The sequence below is a fragment of the Grammomys surdaster genome, unplaced genomic scaffold, assembly GCF_004785775.1.
Source record: "Grammomys surdaster isolate TR1022 unplaced genomic scaffold, NIH_TR_1.0 126048, whole genome shotgun sequence".
NCBI classification, from domain to species: domain Eukaryota; kingdom Metazoa; phylum Chordata; class Mammalia; order Rodentia; family Muridae; genus Grammomys; species Grammomys surdaster.
This window is the reverse complement of record NW_021620860.1, coordinates 4,395,746-4,413,575: the sequence shown is the minus strand read 5'-3', so window position 1 is coordinate 4,413,575 and position 17,830 is coordinate 4,395,746. Positions and strand designations below refer to the sequence as shown.

Below are 17,830 nucleotides of genomic sequence, written 5' to 3'. Positions count from 1 at the left end.
TTATAAACAGGAGTGGAAGAATGCGTAATACAGTGCATCTAAGAGCCCTGTAACAGGCACCTAGAACCAAGCCTGGAAGCCTTCACTAGGAGCTTTAATAGTATTGCTTCTCTGGAGGTGATGGCTAAGAACAGAAATGGAAGTTCTTTTCTGCACTGTCTCCGTCTCAAATGGGATAATCCTGCACAGCTTACTTTATTATTCCCTGCACCTCCTACTAATTCAGCAATAACTCACTTCCCCACCCTTGCTCATTCACTAACTGGCTGTGACTACATGTCAGGAACTGTCAAGAGCACAGGACACAAGTGACCAACCCCATCCCCTCGGGGTCACAGCCTGGGGAGCCGACACTCAGCAACATCACTTACTGAAGTCAATGAGCATCTTCCCATAGCCCTGTCTCATGTACTGAGGCATGGTGAGGATACAGGAGACATTGTAGTTGAGAAATGAATTCTTCTCCTAAAATCAAAAACAGAACAGCAGATAATGAGGCACAGCTCGCCTACTATAAAAAAAGGAAACCAAACTGAATTCCCCTGGAAGGTCAAAATACAACCAAATCACATTATTACCTGCTTATAAAATATCCAGAATAAGCCAATTTGTAGGCAGAAGAGGCAGGAAGGGTCAAGAAGGGTCAAGGGACAGACTACCAATGTTTCTTTTTAAAAACTCTGAGGACTGCACTAGTCATACAACTCTGTCAATATACTAGAAGCCATTTGCCCTGGATAGTTTAAGTGATGAATTATACGATACACTGTATTTTGTTTTAATTAAGTTGTTACATTCCATTTAGTGCTCATAACCATAGCAGTGGTGGCCTTTAATCCCTGCACTGAGGAGGCAAAAGCAAGTGGATCTCTGTGAGTTCTAGGCCAGCCAGGATTAGGAGACCCTGCCTCAACACAATGAAAGAAAACCATAAGCTAGATTTGGTCTTACATCTTTTAAAGCCAAGAGTACTATCACTAACAGGACTAGCTATGCTAGAACGAACCCTGCTGGAGAACAAGCAACCAGAATATGTTCCTGGTTTGAACCTAACATGGAGGAAGGCAAAGCTAGAAGTATTGGCTTAACTATAAGATGTGTTTTAAATTCACAGAAAGGGTCCAGGCCAGTACTTAACAGCTTCAACCCACAAGCACAGAAACCAGAACCTCCTAGTGACAGTATCAGCTGGGTGTCCCAGCTCATGTCTGTAATCCCAGCACTTTGGAGGTTAAGGCAGAAGACTCTTCTGGGTTTGATGCCAGTCTAGGCTGCACAGGGCTCCAGGTCAGCCTAGATAACAGAGGACGATCCTGAACTGAATACTGTCAGGAAGCTACCTATGGTACAAGCTTGCCTTTCTTATTTTGCCTATGGGAAGGCTCTCACTGTCGTCTGCTTCCTCATCAGAGATCTGAGCCCTCCAATGCCAATGGCCGTAATTCTGCTGCAGTTATTAAGCTGCTAAGTCACCAGATCCTGCTGACCTTAGAAAAATACCCAATCAGATGACAGCCAGTATTGTCCGCTTCTGTCATAACGTAGAACAGGAAAGGTTCTACATCATAGTATAACGTCTTATGGTCCAGAAAAAGCTTCGCCAAAAGGCAGAGGTTTTGGCAATAGATCTGGAAGCAGAAAGAGAGTTTGTGTGGAGGTCAGTGACTTCTGAACTCACTCAAACCAAAGTCTAGAAAGAATGATCATACCAATACTATCCATGAAATAAACTAATTCCTATCTCCCTCACAAATGTTTTGTGAAGACAAAACCTTCCTCTGGAACCCCACCAACGCATCTCCTTCTTTCAAGTCCCCACTCTTTACCTTGTTCTTCTTGCCATCTACTTCAAACACAGAGATGGAGCCTTTGCGGTAAATCTCATCACCAGGGGGGTGTTTCCACACACACTTGGCCTACGAGAGAATGGAGTTCACATGAAGCAATGAGATTTTCTGACCACCCTGCTCCTTCACTGGGAAAAGGAACCACAAGGTAAATGTGGTTAACTGAGTTAATGGAAAGCTGAATACACTTGAGGACAGTGGAATCAATTGTTTTCAGAAAAGTTCAAGCTTTCTTAAGCTGTTGCAATATATCTCAGGATATATACGGCTGTTTGGCTCAAGTTTTCTGGATTATATTTGGCATTATCTCAGCCCAAGATATTAAATCACCTACTACGTAAAAGCTAGATAAATAAGAATATCCTTGCTTACAATAAAATATCACATGTCAACAGGAAGTTCTTAAGCAGCTTAGTGTTGCTAAGTATGTTACGCTCACCTCTGCCAGTCACTTCCCATTCCCGCCCTTCCGCCATCATGTGCCTGCACAGTAATGAGCATCCCGAGCCGCTCACTGTCTGCCCACCTCCTGCCATATGCTAGATAAAGAGAAAATCCTTCTACGGTTCATTTTAAAAGGTAGGAGACCTGGCTGAGCAGCAGGAAGCTGAAAGGCACTGGGTTCCAAACTCTTTTCCTTATCCTCAAAATGTTCAATTCATGATGCTGGAGCTAGCACCCAGCATCTTAGGCAGCAATCCAAGTTCTCTTCTACTGAATTAAGCCCTGGCCCTGCAAGCGAGAAGCCGAAGCAGGTTCAGGTGTTTGCTGCCAAGCCTGATGACTCAAACTCAATTCTGGGAACCTCCATAGTAGAAGAGAACCGACTGACTCCCACCGGGTTCTCTCATCTTCACATGGGTGCTATGGTGTATATGTACATGTGCATACAAGCATGGATGTTCACACACATACATACACAAAGTTTACATTTACATATATAGAAAATTTCTTATTAAACAATTTTCTACATCTTTTTGACAACTTAAAGTTTCACTGGACATAGTGGTTGGTCCACATTGGTCATGTGAGCACTCGAGAAAAGCAACTATTTGAAACAAAAATCACATACACATCCTCTAAGAATTCTATTTCAGGTTTAGGAATATAGCTCAGTGGTATAATACCCAGTAAGTGTGAGGCTGTGTCCCCTACTTAGCTGGGGGCTGTGGGGGTGGGGTGGGGACATGGCATGCAGGCATGGATATCATGTTCTAATTATCACACATAACTAAAAACATGTATTAACTGGAATTGTTTCAAAGCTCCATCTATATTCCTATCTCCTCCCATTATTTCTGCTGTTCTTTCCATGATAACCAAATTAATGCAACAACTATTTGTTTAAAAACATTACCCAAGCCAAAGAAGCCATTTCAGTGATTACCCCCCTAAAGCAATGGAGAGAAGGAGCTTGTATTTCCTCAAACCAGACTTCCATACTCATAGAAGTCACCAGAGCCAGGTATGCACATCCTTTCCCATTTTAATATACAGAATGTTAAGAAATGCAAACTGTTATTTTCATCATCCATTAAAGGTAGATATCCCTTGTAATATGCATTCATTCACAGACACCCACCATCTAATTAATATATGAGCCATAATCCCCTGTTCTATGTAATAAAATATATGTTTCCAGTGAGTGTGGTACAAACACAAACTGTAGGGAGAGGTAATTCATATGCTGAAGAAGAAACAAAAGACAAAAAACAAGAAGAAGAAGAAAAGAGGAAGAAGAAGAGAGGAGGAGTAGGAAGAGGAGGAGGAGGAAGAGGAGAAGAAGAAGAAGAAGAAGAAAGAGAGAAGAGGAGGAGAAGGAAAAGGAGGAGGAGAAGGAGGAGAAGGAAGAGGAGGAAGAGGGAGGAGAAGAAGAAGAGAAGAGGAGGAGGAGGAAGACATCTATGGACAGGATGTAGTTAAGATGCTAGGCATCACTGGTCCTGGCAGAGTTACCCAGAAATGTGACTTTCAGTCAGTTCCTTAAGCCTCCATCCTATTGCTGTGGACACTTGGGAGATGTCATCTTTTGATACTTATGTTATCTCTAGAAAGTAACATCACCCGCATGAGTTGAACTCAAGAAAACCTACCATGTGTCGTCGGAGTATTGTTTGGCTCTTCATGTATTTCAAACAGAATTCACACATGTAGAGACGCCCCAGCCGCGCATACTCTTCAGGATAGGGAGAATGGTACCAAGTATCCAGTTCATATCGACCAAAGGCAATTGTTTTAATCATGTTGCTTCCCTCTGTGATTTGGCCTTGAAGCCTTAACTTCTCCTATTAGCAAGAAGAAAACACAACATTTAGGATCAGAAGTCCTTATCTTTGGTTTTAAAATTAGATTTTTAGCTACATAATGTAAATGGATGTTTTGTTTGTGCACAAGCATTTGTGTGTGTGTGTGTCTATACCTCACAGGTGTGCCTAGTGCCTGCAGAGATCAGAAAAGGGCATGAGATGTCAGGGAACTGAAGTCATAGGCAGCTGTGAGCCACCACATGGGCATAGGGAACTGGAAGTGGTTTCCTGACTACTCTTACTCTTAGAAACTTCTACCAGGCTGGCAGCTAAGCTATAAAAATAATTAGCTAGATTTGGCCTCTATGCATAGATGGCTACTAATGCATTACTTGAGCATGGAAAATCAGACAACGTGCCAGCTGTACTGCCCAGGTTTTTGTGTTTTGAGCAAACCTCAATTGAGGATGACCTTGAACTCCTGAATTCTCTGCCTTCATTTCCAGAGACCGTGGTCTCAGGTATGCGCCACCACAGCAGATTTGTGTGGTGCTGGAGATGGAGCCCAGGGTGTCCTGGATCCCAGACAGCCACACTACAAAAGAGCTATAGTTCCAGCCCATTTCTGTTTTCATTTTTAATTTTTTTTTTTTCCCTTCTGAGACAGGGTTTCTCTGTGCAGTCCTGGCTGTCCTGGAACTTACTCTGTAGACCAGGCTGGCCTCGAACTCTTGAACTCAGAAATCCGCCTGCCTGTCTCCCAAGTGCTGGGATCAAAGGCGTGCGCCACCACTGCCTAGCTTCGTTTTTTATTTTTAAATACATTTTTAGTTATAGTGTGTGTATGTAAAGACAAGCAGAGGTCAGAGGAAAGCTTGTGGGGAGTCAGTTCTCTCCTTCTGGAGATCGTGAGGCTCTCCAGGCTTGAACTCAGGTCTGTCGGCGGCTACCCTCCTGGTCCTCCCTGACCTCACTAGGGCTAGGATCGCAAGTGCACGACAGGCAATTACTGTTTGGAGTAGCCAGCTGGCCTTCGGCAATGATCTTCATGATGAAAAACAGAAGCAGGTGGTGGCAACCAATAAATATTCCAGACCAGAGCTGCCACCAAACCTGTCTCCTGCAACCCAAATAATAAAAGGAAGGAGGGGAACGGGAGGAAGGATGATAGGGAGAGGGGGAGCAGTGAGCGGGATGTAAAGTGAATAAGTAAAAATAAAGAAATAAATTTTAAAAAAAGGAAGGAGGGGAGGAAATGGAATTAACACTACAAACTAAATTTCCCTGAGCACATTTAATTTGTTTTATCATAGGTAAAACCAGTTGCTGAAACTGTTTTTCTAGGCCAGCCACACGTACTGTATCAAAAGCAAACAAAAAAGAGTGTTTCTGCCTAAATCTCTCATGCACCCATGATCCCAGTTTCAAATTTGCTGGGGAAACAAGATGAGATCCCCTTACCAAAAATCAATAAATTCAACAACATATCTGACTGTAGTCCTCACCATTTTTCTTTGCTGCTATTTACATGATTTTAGGGTAAATGTATTGAAATGGAAAGCAATCCTACAAAGAGGACGGTGCTGCAGCCCCCAAGTCCTAGGTTCTCAGACTGTACATTCTACCCCACAGAGAGAGAAGAAAGGCACCTACAAAACTAAGCTTTAATCACCCTCACCCAAACCTCAAGCCAAACTGGATCTTCCACTTGAGGGATAGAGAAGGGAAGGGTGAGAAGAGATAAATCCATGTAAAGGAGAAGACTGCCTCTAAAGCCAGCTAGAGAGGTCCTTAGACTGGCTGCTAATCACTTGTCTTGGCAGTTCTAAGGGCTTTTCACAAGGGTCTTCCCTCATCTCGGGGGTTCCGATACTCACCAAATCTTCAGAAGCCCGGGCTTGTGCTCTTCGGAAAAGATCTAAGTCATATTCACTTGTCAGATTTTCCAAGAGAGGCTCCCGAGTGTTCCCATAGGTCTGTCTGTGTTCCTAGAAAAAAAATACCCAGGGGGTGATACTGTCTGTGTAGAACTTGGTTTATTTCATTCCAATGAAAGCCAAGCTGAATCAGATGCTTGTTACTTACAGAGTACCTATCACTGGGTGCCGGGGACTGAGGTCAGGCAAACTGGTAACCCTTATGTGGCATAATAGATCCTAGAATCCTACAGCTGGCCAGCTCAAGTGTGGCAAGCACAGCTCTGGCAGGCCTTGGCCTTCTCCCTCATTCTCTCTGCCTTGCTAAAAACCATTAAATTACATTGCTTAAGCTAGCCACCAAGGTCTATTCCCTTATTTGGCCACTTCTTCCTCCTGAGGCTGACTACCAAGGTCCGGCTATCAATGTATTTTTAGTCCAGAAATCAAAACCCCTCTTTGGTTCACCTAATTAACATGCCCAGTCATAACATACTACCAATATTCTAGGCCATTCTAACACAGCCCTCCTCTTGTTCTCTTCTTAAAATTACACCTGTCTGGTTTTCTGCCTGAGTCAGAAAGCAGTCACTTTAACGTTTCTTCCCTGATTAATAAAGGTTATCTCTGTGAAAATAGGTGTTCGGGTGTGGTTTGTGCCTAATCCAGGTTGCTGTGTGTGTGGTGTGAGGGTCTCCTTCACTGATGACACTCTAACAAAGAAGCAGGTACTTCAAGCATTAGTGCTTGAAGATGCTGCCTTGAAGAAAACTCTCAAGCAAGGAAGGGAGGGCAGCTGGACTAGTGGGTCCCTGGAAACTGCTTCTGACATTACTTCACTGACTGCCCAACTTGTAAGGTCAAGTCAAGAGCACAGGGAAAGCAGCTCCTGGAGTGTTTACCAACTGTTAAACATCAAGAAAAATTAAAAATAATTAAAACCATAAAAAGAATCCAGTTTTAAATTAACTTTCAAACCTTACCAAGCCTCCTTTCCCTGGATGGAAGGAATTAAGGAAGGGAGGGGGGGAAGACTTCTCTTTAAAACTGATTTTAGCCTCTCCCTTTCTGCTCGAGGCTCCACCTCCCTCAGAAGAGGAGATAATGGGAGTTATGAGAAGTAGAAGACTCGTCCCAGGAAGAACATTTTACACGCTACCAGACACGAGCATCTAAGGAAAGCACTCACCTTATGAACATTTCCTATGGCTAATGTGGTTCAATCTGTTGTATCTCCTTTTGAAATTTGGTCTTTGTGACTTAAGACTTAGGTTCTAAGTATTACTGACTTCTTCTGGTTTTGAAAATAACAATGCATCTTCCCCTTTCTCATAGTTGAAAAAGGATCTCATGTAGCCAGCCCCCTGCCTCCACTTCCCAATGCTGGGATTACAGGCATGCCTGAAACCACAGCACTGGAGAATCAAACTCTACATATCCTGCACACAAGCAAGCGCTTACTCAACCGACCGAGTCACTTCTCCAGACCAAAAACAAAACCCAACTAGCCAGGGCTGGTGTCACACCCCTGTACTCCCAGAACTTGGAAGGGGCAGAATCAGTTTAAGGATATCCCTAGCCATATATTAGCAAGTTCAAGACCAGCCTCCTCCATGAGACCCTATTCAAAAAGCAAAATGTAAGCAACAAGAAAAACTTCTATCTAGCATTTTTTAAATAGGAAAGACCCAAATAACCTATCTCACGCTGGTGAAAAGCATGTCTGAAAGATTAAACAGCTAGACAGCATTTACGTCACTCTTTTTACCTGTATTAATTTGAAGATTTTCTAAGCCCTTTCCCAGAGTAAACAGAATCATCCTATAGGATTGTCACCTGGGGGAAGAGTGTATCACAGCCTCACAGTAAATGACATAATTGTGTTCCCACAACTCTCGCCTTACTTAATTTACTAACAATGAACAGACAGGGGCAAGTATGCATCCTGACCTGACAGCTCACTACCAGAGACCTCTACCTAGTCTATAAAACCAGCAGTCTGGCATTGCTTAGCCATGTGTTTAGCTATAGAATCTAATCTAAATTAAAAAACAAAAGCAAAAAACAAACAAGCAAAAAACTGGACTTAAACTCATGGCCTCCCTGTAGGTGTGAGTCACCACTCCTGACTACTTTTTCTGTTTTGTTTTTGAAACAGAGTTTTGCAATGCTGCCCAGGGTGGCCTCCAGGCATAGACGGTCATGTCTGGCTATATTTCAGTAAAAAACATGTATTAATACACTTCTAGTAAAAGTAAATTTTTACCTAAAAGGCTATCTGTATGCAGAAAAGTTTTAAAGATTTTAACATGAGGACATTAGTTCAAGATCTTTTAAGTGAGAAGACAGACAACTAGGTGGTGTGGTTTAACGAAGAAAATGATGATGAATATTTTTTAAAAATTTTATGTGCATTGGTATTTTGTCTGCATGTATATCTGTGTGTGTGAGATTCCCTGGAACTGGAGTTTAAGACAGTTGTGAGCTGCCATGTGGATGTTGAGAATTGAACCTGGGTTCTCAGGAAGAGCAGCCAGTGTCCTTAACCTTTGAGCCAGCTCTCCAGACCCTAAAAAGGCAATTTATATAGTTAAAATAAAAAGCTAAAAACTTGATAAAATGCTAACTGTGGCTATTTTTAGGTAGATTAATCTTCTGTATTTTTTTTTTTTTCCCGAGACAGGGTTTCTCTGTGTAGCCCTGGCTGTCTTGGAACTCACTCTGTAGACCAGGCTAGCCTTGAACTCTCAAACTCAGAAATCCTCCTGCCTCTGCCTCCCAAGTGCTGGGATTAAAGGCGTGCACCACCACTGTCTGGCCTGTATGGTATTCCTAACTTTTCCTTATTATTATAAAATGTATATTACAGTTAAAGTTAGTTCTTGGATGTTCATCTGTATCCCTAGGCCCTGAGTGTCTTATCTTATGCAGCCATTTCTAATGTCATTGGTATCTGTTCTAATAGGCAGATTTGCCTCCCTGCCCCAGTACTGCAGATTGAACCTAGCCCCTGTGCACATGCTACTACTACTGTGTATATGACCAGGAGTTTATTTTTCATTTGGGACTGGGTCCTGAAAAGTTGCTGAGGCTGGCCTGCACAATACCTGGTAGTCTAGTAGGCCTGGACATCATCATCCTTTTGCCTCCGCCTTCAGAGTAGCTGAGGTTACAGAGCAGCACCATCAGGCCCCCTTAAAAGTAATTATTTAAAACGACAGTGAAAGGATTCTACCAACTGAGCTGTATCCCTAGACCTAGAAGGATGGAAGTCTCAAAAACACCAACTCTACTGCAACTGTATAACCCTGGGCTCACTCAACAGCTCCAACCTGTGTGAGGGTACTAGGGGACAGAAGAGAACCCCAGAATTCACTGGATGCTCTCCCGTAGAAAACAGCTATGTGATCTGACAGGCAGAAGCTCCAGTGGGAGTTCAGTCGTGGATTTTTTCCTCACCATATATTTCTCTTTCTGCTCTTTGCTCAGTCCAGAATTTCTTTTCTTCCTGAGTTCAGCCACCTTTTCCTTATACCGCAGCTGTCTCTCTGTTGGTGCCTAAAAGAAAAACAAAACTGAGCATCTAGCTAGAAAACTCCAAGTTTCAAAATACCAATTTTTTAACTTTTTTTTTTTTTTAAAGACATCCTCTCATATAACCCAAACTGGTCTCAAACCTAGAACTTCTGATCTTGTGTCTACCTCCCAAGTACGGAGATTAAAAATCCAAGCTGCCATCTCTTTTTTTTTTTTAAGAGAAAGAGAGAGAGAGAGAGAGAAAGGGTCTTCTCTATATAGCCCTGGCTGGCAATCCTTCCTTCTTGGTCTCTAGAATTACAGAATTATAACCATGGGCCACCATACTGAACTTAAAATTTGTCTCTAAAGAAAACAATTGTCACAGTACAGAAACAGTACAGCCACACATCCAAACCACAGTTCTTACTGCCCATTCAGGAATGCAGATTTATTTTAATTAGTATGAAAGCATAAAAATCATAATGGAGGAGAGAGGAGCACTGTGACTCTTGTTTATAATCCCAACAGAAGCAGAAGGATTGCTACAAATTCCAGTAAAACCTGTAAGGGCTATATAACAAGATTCCCATTTAAAAAGAATTGCTGGGTGGTGGTGGCACATGACTTTAATCCCAGCACCTGGGAGGATCTCTGAGTTCAAGGCCAATCTGGTCTACAGAGTAAGTCTCAGGACAGCTAGAGCTACACAGAGAAACCCTGTCTCAAAAAACAAAAGGGGGGGGATGGGGGGATGGGATAATATCTGAAATGTAAATAAATAAAATATCCAATTAAAAAAAAAAGGATCAATTACACACTGCTTTTGCCTGCCAAGCACTAAGGTTATTTATTATACACGTGTTAGATGACTACCTGGACAGGTGGGCATTATGTACTCCTTCATATTAACAAAGAAATGTAGTTTACAAGCCGGCTGGCCCAGGACAACACAGCTAGGTAAGAGAATCAGAGTATTCAGATCCAGATGTTCAGCTCTAAAGGCAACCTTACCACTGTGTCTCCTCTGCTAGCCACCTCTAATCTACCTGTAGAAACAGACACTCTGATGATGAGCTATGACTAAAGGCCGACGTCTGGGGAAAAGTATATGAGAAGAATTCATGAGAAGAAGATTACTGACTGTGGGAAAAGATCTTGGAAGAATTCCTGTAAGAGCTAAGACTCGCTCAAGGCCTTGAAGGATATGTATGTAATCTCTTCTTGGTAATGGTATAGAGTTCTCAGAAAGATCAAAGCTATTTTGAAGGCAGCAAGGAGTTAAGTGCAATCTACACAGGCTTAATGTTCAGAAAGGATGATTAGGACAGAGCAAGGATGCTTTCTGCAAATCACAGAAAGACAGAAATAGAAACTGGCCCAGCTGACAAGTGTCAAATACTGAGGAAATGCCACTGGTGATGTTGAAAATACGCAAAGTCAAAGGTGCTTGAAAGCCAACACAACAGGTTAGAGTCAGGATGCAAAATGAGGAAATGGAAGCACAATGGAACCTTTCAAAATAATAAAAATATTTTACACTATTACTTAATACCGCTACTATTATTACAAATAGCTTAATTCCTCCACTTATAAGATAGAAATGTCTGCTTCATGAAAAATTACAAGTTGAAAACCCAAACATGATTTCAAGTTGATGTCTGGAAAACCAGAGATTTTGATTTGTCCTGGAAACAAAAGGCACGGATTTGCCTATGAAGACAGTTATGGGGCAAAGGAGATCCCAAAAGGCAGATCTCAAACTGGCTGGCCAGAGCTTTCACAAGGCCCATACCTGGTGCCTGGTTGCATGCCTGTTGTTGTCATCTTGCCTGTGGGACAGCATCCTTTCTTCTATCTGCTTATCCCGGCTCTGTGCTCTCACCTGCAACCATCAACAACGTCAATAAATCCACCTGCTTCTAAGACTACATTTACTTAAGCAAAAGAATTTGTGATAATCCCTGCATTTGCACTGTACTTTGAATGTAAAAGTATTCTTACTATTGATTATTGCTATCTCTATTAGAAAAAGATGAGGCAGGCCCCACACAGTGCTTTCTCAGCCACTAAATACCAAAGAACTGAAATGATCACAGCTAAACATTGTAAAGCTGAGACTTTTGCTTAAATGACTCTGGCCTGGAGTTCTACTATGCTGATAGGAAACTGTGAAGAACAAGGGAGTAAGGAAGTATGAAGAAAACATTAGAAAGATTCTGGGCTCAGGATGGGCACAGTGATATCTGCCTGGAGTCCTTTTGAGGAGGCAGGCTGACGCAGCTGAAGAGTTCAAGACCAGCCTATGTAGCACAGGGATACCAGATCCTGCCTGGAGGGCTGGGAAAGGGAAGGGGAAATGAGCAAAAGCAAAGAGGAAGGGGAAACCCCGACTTCAAGTCTACAAGGAAACAACTATAGACACAAGACCTCAGAGAAAGCACACTGCATTCCTTAGTTTCCCTTCCCCTCTGGGAACGGACACCCCACATCTACCTGCCTACTGCCTACTAGGTTGTGTCATTGAGCAGGCTCAAGGTGGAATAACCAACAGTCCTCCCACATCTGCTCCACTCCACATCTGTCCACTACCAACAAACAGTGTCATCTCAACAGTAAGCATGTCAAAACGTGGATGGAATCCTTCATTTCTTTTTCTCCCATCTCTACACTGAGCCCTTCTCTTACTAACTTCCTCTCCTTCAGAACTCATCCCAAATCTAATCTTATGACATTTCACCAATACAGCACTGGTCCAAGCTATCATTTACTGCAAGAGCTTCTAAGCAGGCTTCCAATACACCTATCCTGTGCCATCTCTTTCTTCATAGTTGTTCTCTACATGCTAAGTAGCTGTTGTTTCAAAGACATATTCTTCCTCTGCCTGAACCCTCTAAATGCTTCCAACTGCTCTCAGAATAAAGCATAATCCTGTGCTCAAGATTTCCATCCTTTATGATCTGAATCCCCCTGCTTCATTCATTTCCCATCATGTTCCAATCATACAACTTACCTTCAAATGCAACCGTCTACCCCCAGCTCACGGCCACTGCACTTACGATTCTGTCTCCTTTACCTCTCCCCACTCCGGGGTCTTTTATACATTGCTACTTTGACAGCATCCATGTCTAGATCCTATGCCAATCTCATGTGGCTTCCTTCACCTCCTCTAGCAAAAGCAGTATGTTAGCCTCCTCTTGAACACAGTCCCTCTCTTTCTCTATTGATTTCTCATGGTGTTTATCACTACATAAACTGATATTTACAGGTTTCCCCGTGGGTATATAAACTCCTTGATTGCAGGTGTCTTTTAAGACAATAGAAAGGTTTACTGGGAAATTCGAGAGCAATCATGCACACGAAGGTAGTTTAGAATTGAAGAACTTCCGTAGGCTAGGGAGGCAGCTAGCGTGTACAAGGTCTGGTTTCTAGTGCCTTCCTGCAAGCACATGGTCCAGTAGTAAAGTATGGCTGCCACTAGTCTCAGTTCCCCATACAGGACAGAGAAAACTACAGAAATAAAGGAACAGGAATGTGTTTCTTTATTTGGGATTTTCTTCCCTGGTCTGAAATTTCTCAAATAAACTGCTTAAGGTACTTAAGGTATAGACATTGCTTCAGGCCATGATCTTCAAAGTCACACTTCAAGAAGACTGATGCAAAACGAAGCACTATCAGATCAGATCAGATCGATAGGTTTAGAGACAAGTGGTAGAGAAACATTATGAAAATACCGTCACAATAACTACCACAGTTATTTTCAGGGGAGGAAGTACAAGTGTTTGGTCAGGTTCTGAATCAGGTGCTAACACAGTCATGCCTGCAGTCATCCAGCTTAAGAGAGTGGAAAGACAACAGGAAGGGCTGACACAGAAGGCAAGCTGTCTCATACAGAAAGACTTGGAATAAAGACAAAAAAGCACGGTCTTTGGCAGAAAAATACATGTAAGCATTTCATGTTTCACTCGGTGAAAATCTAAACGTGTGAAGAAACACTCTCCCAACCCCACCCTGAGACCTTGTATATTAGAACAAGTTCCTGAATCAAGGAGAACAGGAAGTTGAATTCTTTTCCAAATGAGACTTGCTCATACAAGCATAAACCTGTGACCCAGGCCTTGTGAGCAAAAGAACAACAAAAAAGCAACTAACACTCTGGTGTAGTCAAAGCACTTAGTTTGGATAACTTGTCAAAGACTACCCGAGTCTACATAATTACTATCTGTAACTCTTGCTTCCCCATAATTAACTGTGATTCCATCCTTGGTAGCTGTAACCCACGCAGGAATGCACAAAAGAGGACCTTAGGCTGTGGTCTCAAACATACCATCCAAGTCCTGAAGGTTATTTAGGAACTGTGTTTTTAAAGAACTAAAAGAACTAGCCAAGAATAGATGTGACTGATAGAAACCAAGAGGAACAGGATATGCAGAAATGAAGAGAAGAGGAACACTGGAAAATTGTGAAAAAGCAAAACAACTTAATGGATTTGTTAAGAGAGCCTGAGGTAGAACAGGGACTCAACTATCTATGCAAATTCTGCCTGCCGTAAAGATTCGAGGATGCGCCCTGGGAGGATATGCAGTCAGTCACCAAGGCAGTGAATGCGACAAGGGGTGAAGCTCCTGATACTCTAAAGATAAATCTCCCTATTCTTCATAAACACTCATTACATATTACAATTCTTTTATATGCTCATGTAGTTAGCTTTTGTTAAAAAAAAAACAAAAGCTTTCTTTCCATTGCTTTCTCCACTGACATGTAAGAATAAGACCTTGCCCCCCCTCGCTTAATGTTGTACCCCGAGTGCTTAGCAAAGTGCCGGTCACGTAGCAAGCACTTGAGCACACCCTGAATGAAGGAACACACATTACCTTGCATTCATCAGCTGAGAGGTTATGATAGAGCGGGCATCCTGAGATGGAGAAATGTCTCTCGTGTTTTCCTGTAAGGTGTCCTGTAAAAGGAGGGAAATTTTGATTTCCAGGAAGAACATGAACACTTAAAAAGTGAGATTCTTGACAAGGCCATTTTACTAAATAACTGTTTGCCAACAGAGCTGCTGTGAAGACCACAACTGGTACCCTCATGTACTGTTTTCTTCCACAGAGAGGCAGTCTTTGAGATATACTTAGGTTTACTTTTTGAGGCAGGGCCTCACTGTGTAGTTCTGGCTGGCTTGAAACTCACTATGCAGACAAAACTGGCCTCTGCCTACTGAGTGATGGGATTAAAGGTGTGTTAGCCTGGCTAACAAAGGGGTTTAATACCATCCTCTGAGATAAAGGCTAGCCTGGTCTACAGAACAAGTTCCAGGACAGCCAAGGCTACACAAAGAAATCCTGTCTCCAAAAAACAAAAACTTTTGTTAAGTTAATCCAGATTTAGAAATTTGAAAAAAGTATACTACTCTTTCCCACTATACAAACTATCCTACATTTCACTCCTTTTAATAATTAAAAAGAAATTCATTAAAAACTAGCCATTTCTACAGTATAGAAACATTTTGATAATTCGGAATATGATTCAACATATTTTGTTTTGTTTTCAGATTTATTTTTATTTTACTTATGTAAGTACACTGTAGCACACTGTTCAGATACTATACAGAAGAGGGCATCAGATCCCATTACAGATGGTTGTGAGCCACCATGTGGTTGCTGGGAATTGAACTCAGGACCTCTGGAAGAGCAGTCAGTGCTCTTAACTACTGAGCCATCTCTCCAGCCCCTTTATTTTGTTTTTGGAGACAGGGTTTCTCTATGTAACTTTGGCATCCTGGAACTTGCTCTATAGACCAGGCTATCCTCAAACTCAGAGATCCACATGACTCTGCCTCAAGTGCTAGGATTAAAGGTGTGTGCCAATACTGCCTGGCTCAACACACTTTTTTTTTTTATTTAATGTATGAGGGCTTGGTTACATATACATCTGCATGGCAGAAGAGAGCATCAGATCCCATTACAGATGGTTGTGAGTCACCATGTGGTTGCTGAGAATTGAACTCAGGACCTCTGGTAGAGCAGTCAGTGCTCTTAATCGATGAGCCATCTCTTCAGCCTGAAGGATAACTATTTAAAGATTTGAACTTCTACAACTAAACTCTAAGATAGGACAATCAGCATAAGGCCTTCTTAAGGAAAACACTAGGGATGACACAGGAAGCTTACTCTAACTAAAGAACAGTCTTCCTCTCTCCCTCTTTCGTTCTTTTTGTTTGTTTGTTTTGTTTTTTTAAGCATTATTGGAATGGAGATGGAACCCACGGCTTGAGCCATGCTAGACAAGCACGCTACCACAGAGCTACATGTTTGTCCATTCTAATTTATTTTTTTCCTTCCTTCCTTCCTGAGACAGGGTTTCACTCTGTAGACCTGGCTGCCCTGGAACTCACTCTGTAGACCAAGCTGGCCTTGAACTCACAGAGCTCTGTCTGCCTCTGCCTCCCAAGTGCTACAATTAAAGGTGGTGGTCCACCACTAACCGGCTGGATAGGCACTATCATCATTGTCATTATTTATTAGTATTACTGTTGTTATTATTGTCGTTACTAAAATGTATGCTGAGAGGACATCTGGAAACGGTTCTTCCCATATACCTTTTTTGTTTGTTTATAATTTATTAAAATTTATTATTATAAAGAACCTGCATACAAAAAAACCCACACAAGGAATAACCAGACATCTCAAATTAATTTCTGTACAGTCAGAATAACCAATCTGAAGCTGTGGAACTTCACATTGAGTTTTACACTTTCACTATCAAATATATACACTTATCTTCAGACAAACAAAAAAAGAAATCCCAAAATTAAAACTAGAAACTTAGCTTTGTACTTCCTTCCTGGCTCAGGTGCCCATTACTTGCATTCAGTTCTTCACATCATATTTATCCTCTCTCGTTCTCCTTTCTACACATCACTTTGTGTTCATATGTACATTTGTTCACATGTATAGTGTGTTTATAAGGTCTACAGATGAAGGGAACATGAGAATTTTGTTTGTTTTCCTTTTGATTTCCACCTTGTTGAGACAGGATGTCTCTTTGTTTTGGGTGCTGTGTAACAGTACTCCTGGCTCTGCCTATTCTATTTCTGCCAATTTCAGGGTAGTAGGAATACTTTACAGATACATTTTATGAGGGTTCCATTATCAGATGTGCTTGTAAGACTAGCACTTTTACCCACAGAGCTGTCTTCGTGGCCACTTAGGCAGTATCCATTCATCCATCTATCTACAGACCCCATCCATCCATCCATCCATCCATCCATCCATCCATCCATCGCCCTGGTCTCACTACGTAGCTCTGGCTGTCCTGGAACTCAAGTCTGGCAACATGAGTTTGATCCCTACAACCCACATAAAAGGTGAAGGAAAGAATCGCTTCCAAAAACATGTCCTCTACACCCATGCTGTAACAAGGGCACCCATCCCTACACACATAATAAACACATATAAACCTTAAAAATACAGAACACTGAACAGTATTTCTTTGGTATACATCTCTTCTAAGGGAATTATAAAATACCAATGATTCAAAGGGCTCGAGAGACTACATTAAAGTAAAAAGATAAACCACTCAAGCTAATCTACAAGCCCACAAAACCCTTCAGCCTCCTCATGACACCCAGCGCCCTCCTCTAGCTCCTGGATGTGCGCTTGGCTCCTGCTTCTGCACACACATGCACCACACAATTTTTTTCAGAAAGTTCACCATTCTGTCATGATGGAAAAAAATGTTTATGTTTGGGTTAAGGAGACATTAGGACTTTAAAAGTTATACAGCAGGGAGATGGAGTTGAGTCTGGGAGGAGTTGGGGAAAGAGGATCAAAACATTCAGCATGAAATTCTTTAAAATGGGCCAGGCAGTGGTGGCGCATGCCTTTAATCCCAGCACTTGGGAGGCAGAGGCAGGTGGATTTCTGAGTTTGAGAGTTCGAGGCTAGCCTGGTCTTCAGAGTGAGTTCCAGGACAGCCAGGGCTACACAGAGAAACCCTGTCTCAAAAAAAAAACAACAAAAAAAAAATTCTTTAAAATTAATAAAAACATAAAAATACACAATATAATTCACAGAGTAAGCTGTGGAGAGTGAAACTAATCCAAAAATTAAGGAATGGTATTTTGTAACATTCAGGCTGTCAGTTCTCTGGGGTTGTATTTTAGTCAGGCTGGGAGGAATATGCCTGTACTATATTGGGAGACTGAAGCACCTTCTCTTGGGGGCTGGAGAGATAAGTCAGAAATTCTGAGTACTTGTTGATCTTCTAGAGGACCCAGATTCAGATCCCAACACCCACAACCACC

At 42.0% G+C, this 17,830-nt stretch overlaps 1 protein-coding gene across 3 annotated transcripts in view; it reads right to left on the bottom strand.

Moving 5' to 3' along the window:
• Kat7 (lysine acetyltransferase 7) overlaps positions 1-17,830 on the bottom strand; it is a 33,781-nt gene that overhangs the window by 4,094 nt on the left and 11,857 nt on the right. For 2 of the 3 annotated variants that reach the window (XM_028755107.1, XM_028755105.1), the window contains exons 5-12: positions 14,400-14,482; positions 11,321-11,410; positions 9,469-9,567; positions 5,971-6,081; positions 3,941-4,132; positions 1,827-1,916; positions 1,488-1,628; positions 372-465 (exon numbers count right to left, since the gene is read on the bottom strand). In XM_028755107.1, coding sequence (XP_028610940.1) covers positions 372-465; positions 1,488-1,628; positions 1,827-1,916; positions 3,941-4,132; positions 5,971-6,081; positions 9,469-9,567; positions 11,321-11,410; positions 14,400-14,482 — 900 coding nt within the window. The remainder of the gene's footprint in view (positions 1-371; positions 466-1,487; positions 1,629-1,826; positions 1,917-3,940; positions 4,133-5,970; positions 6,082-9,468; positions 9,568-11,320; positions 11,411-14,399; positions 14,483-17,830) is intronic. The other variant, XM_028755106.1, reaches the window with a different exon arrangement.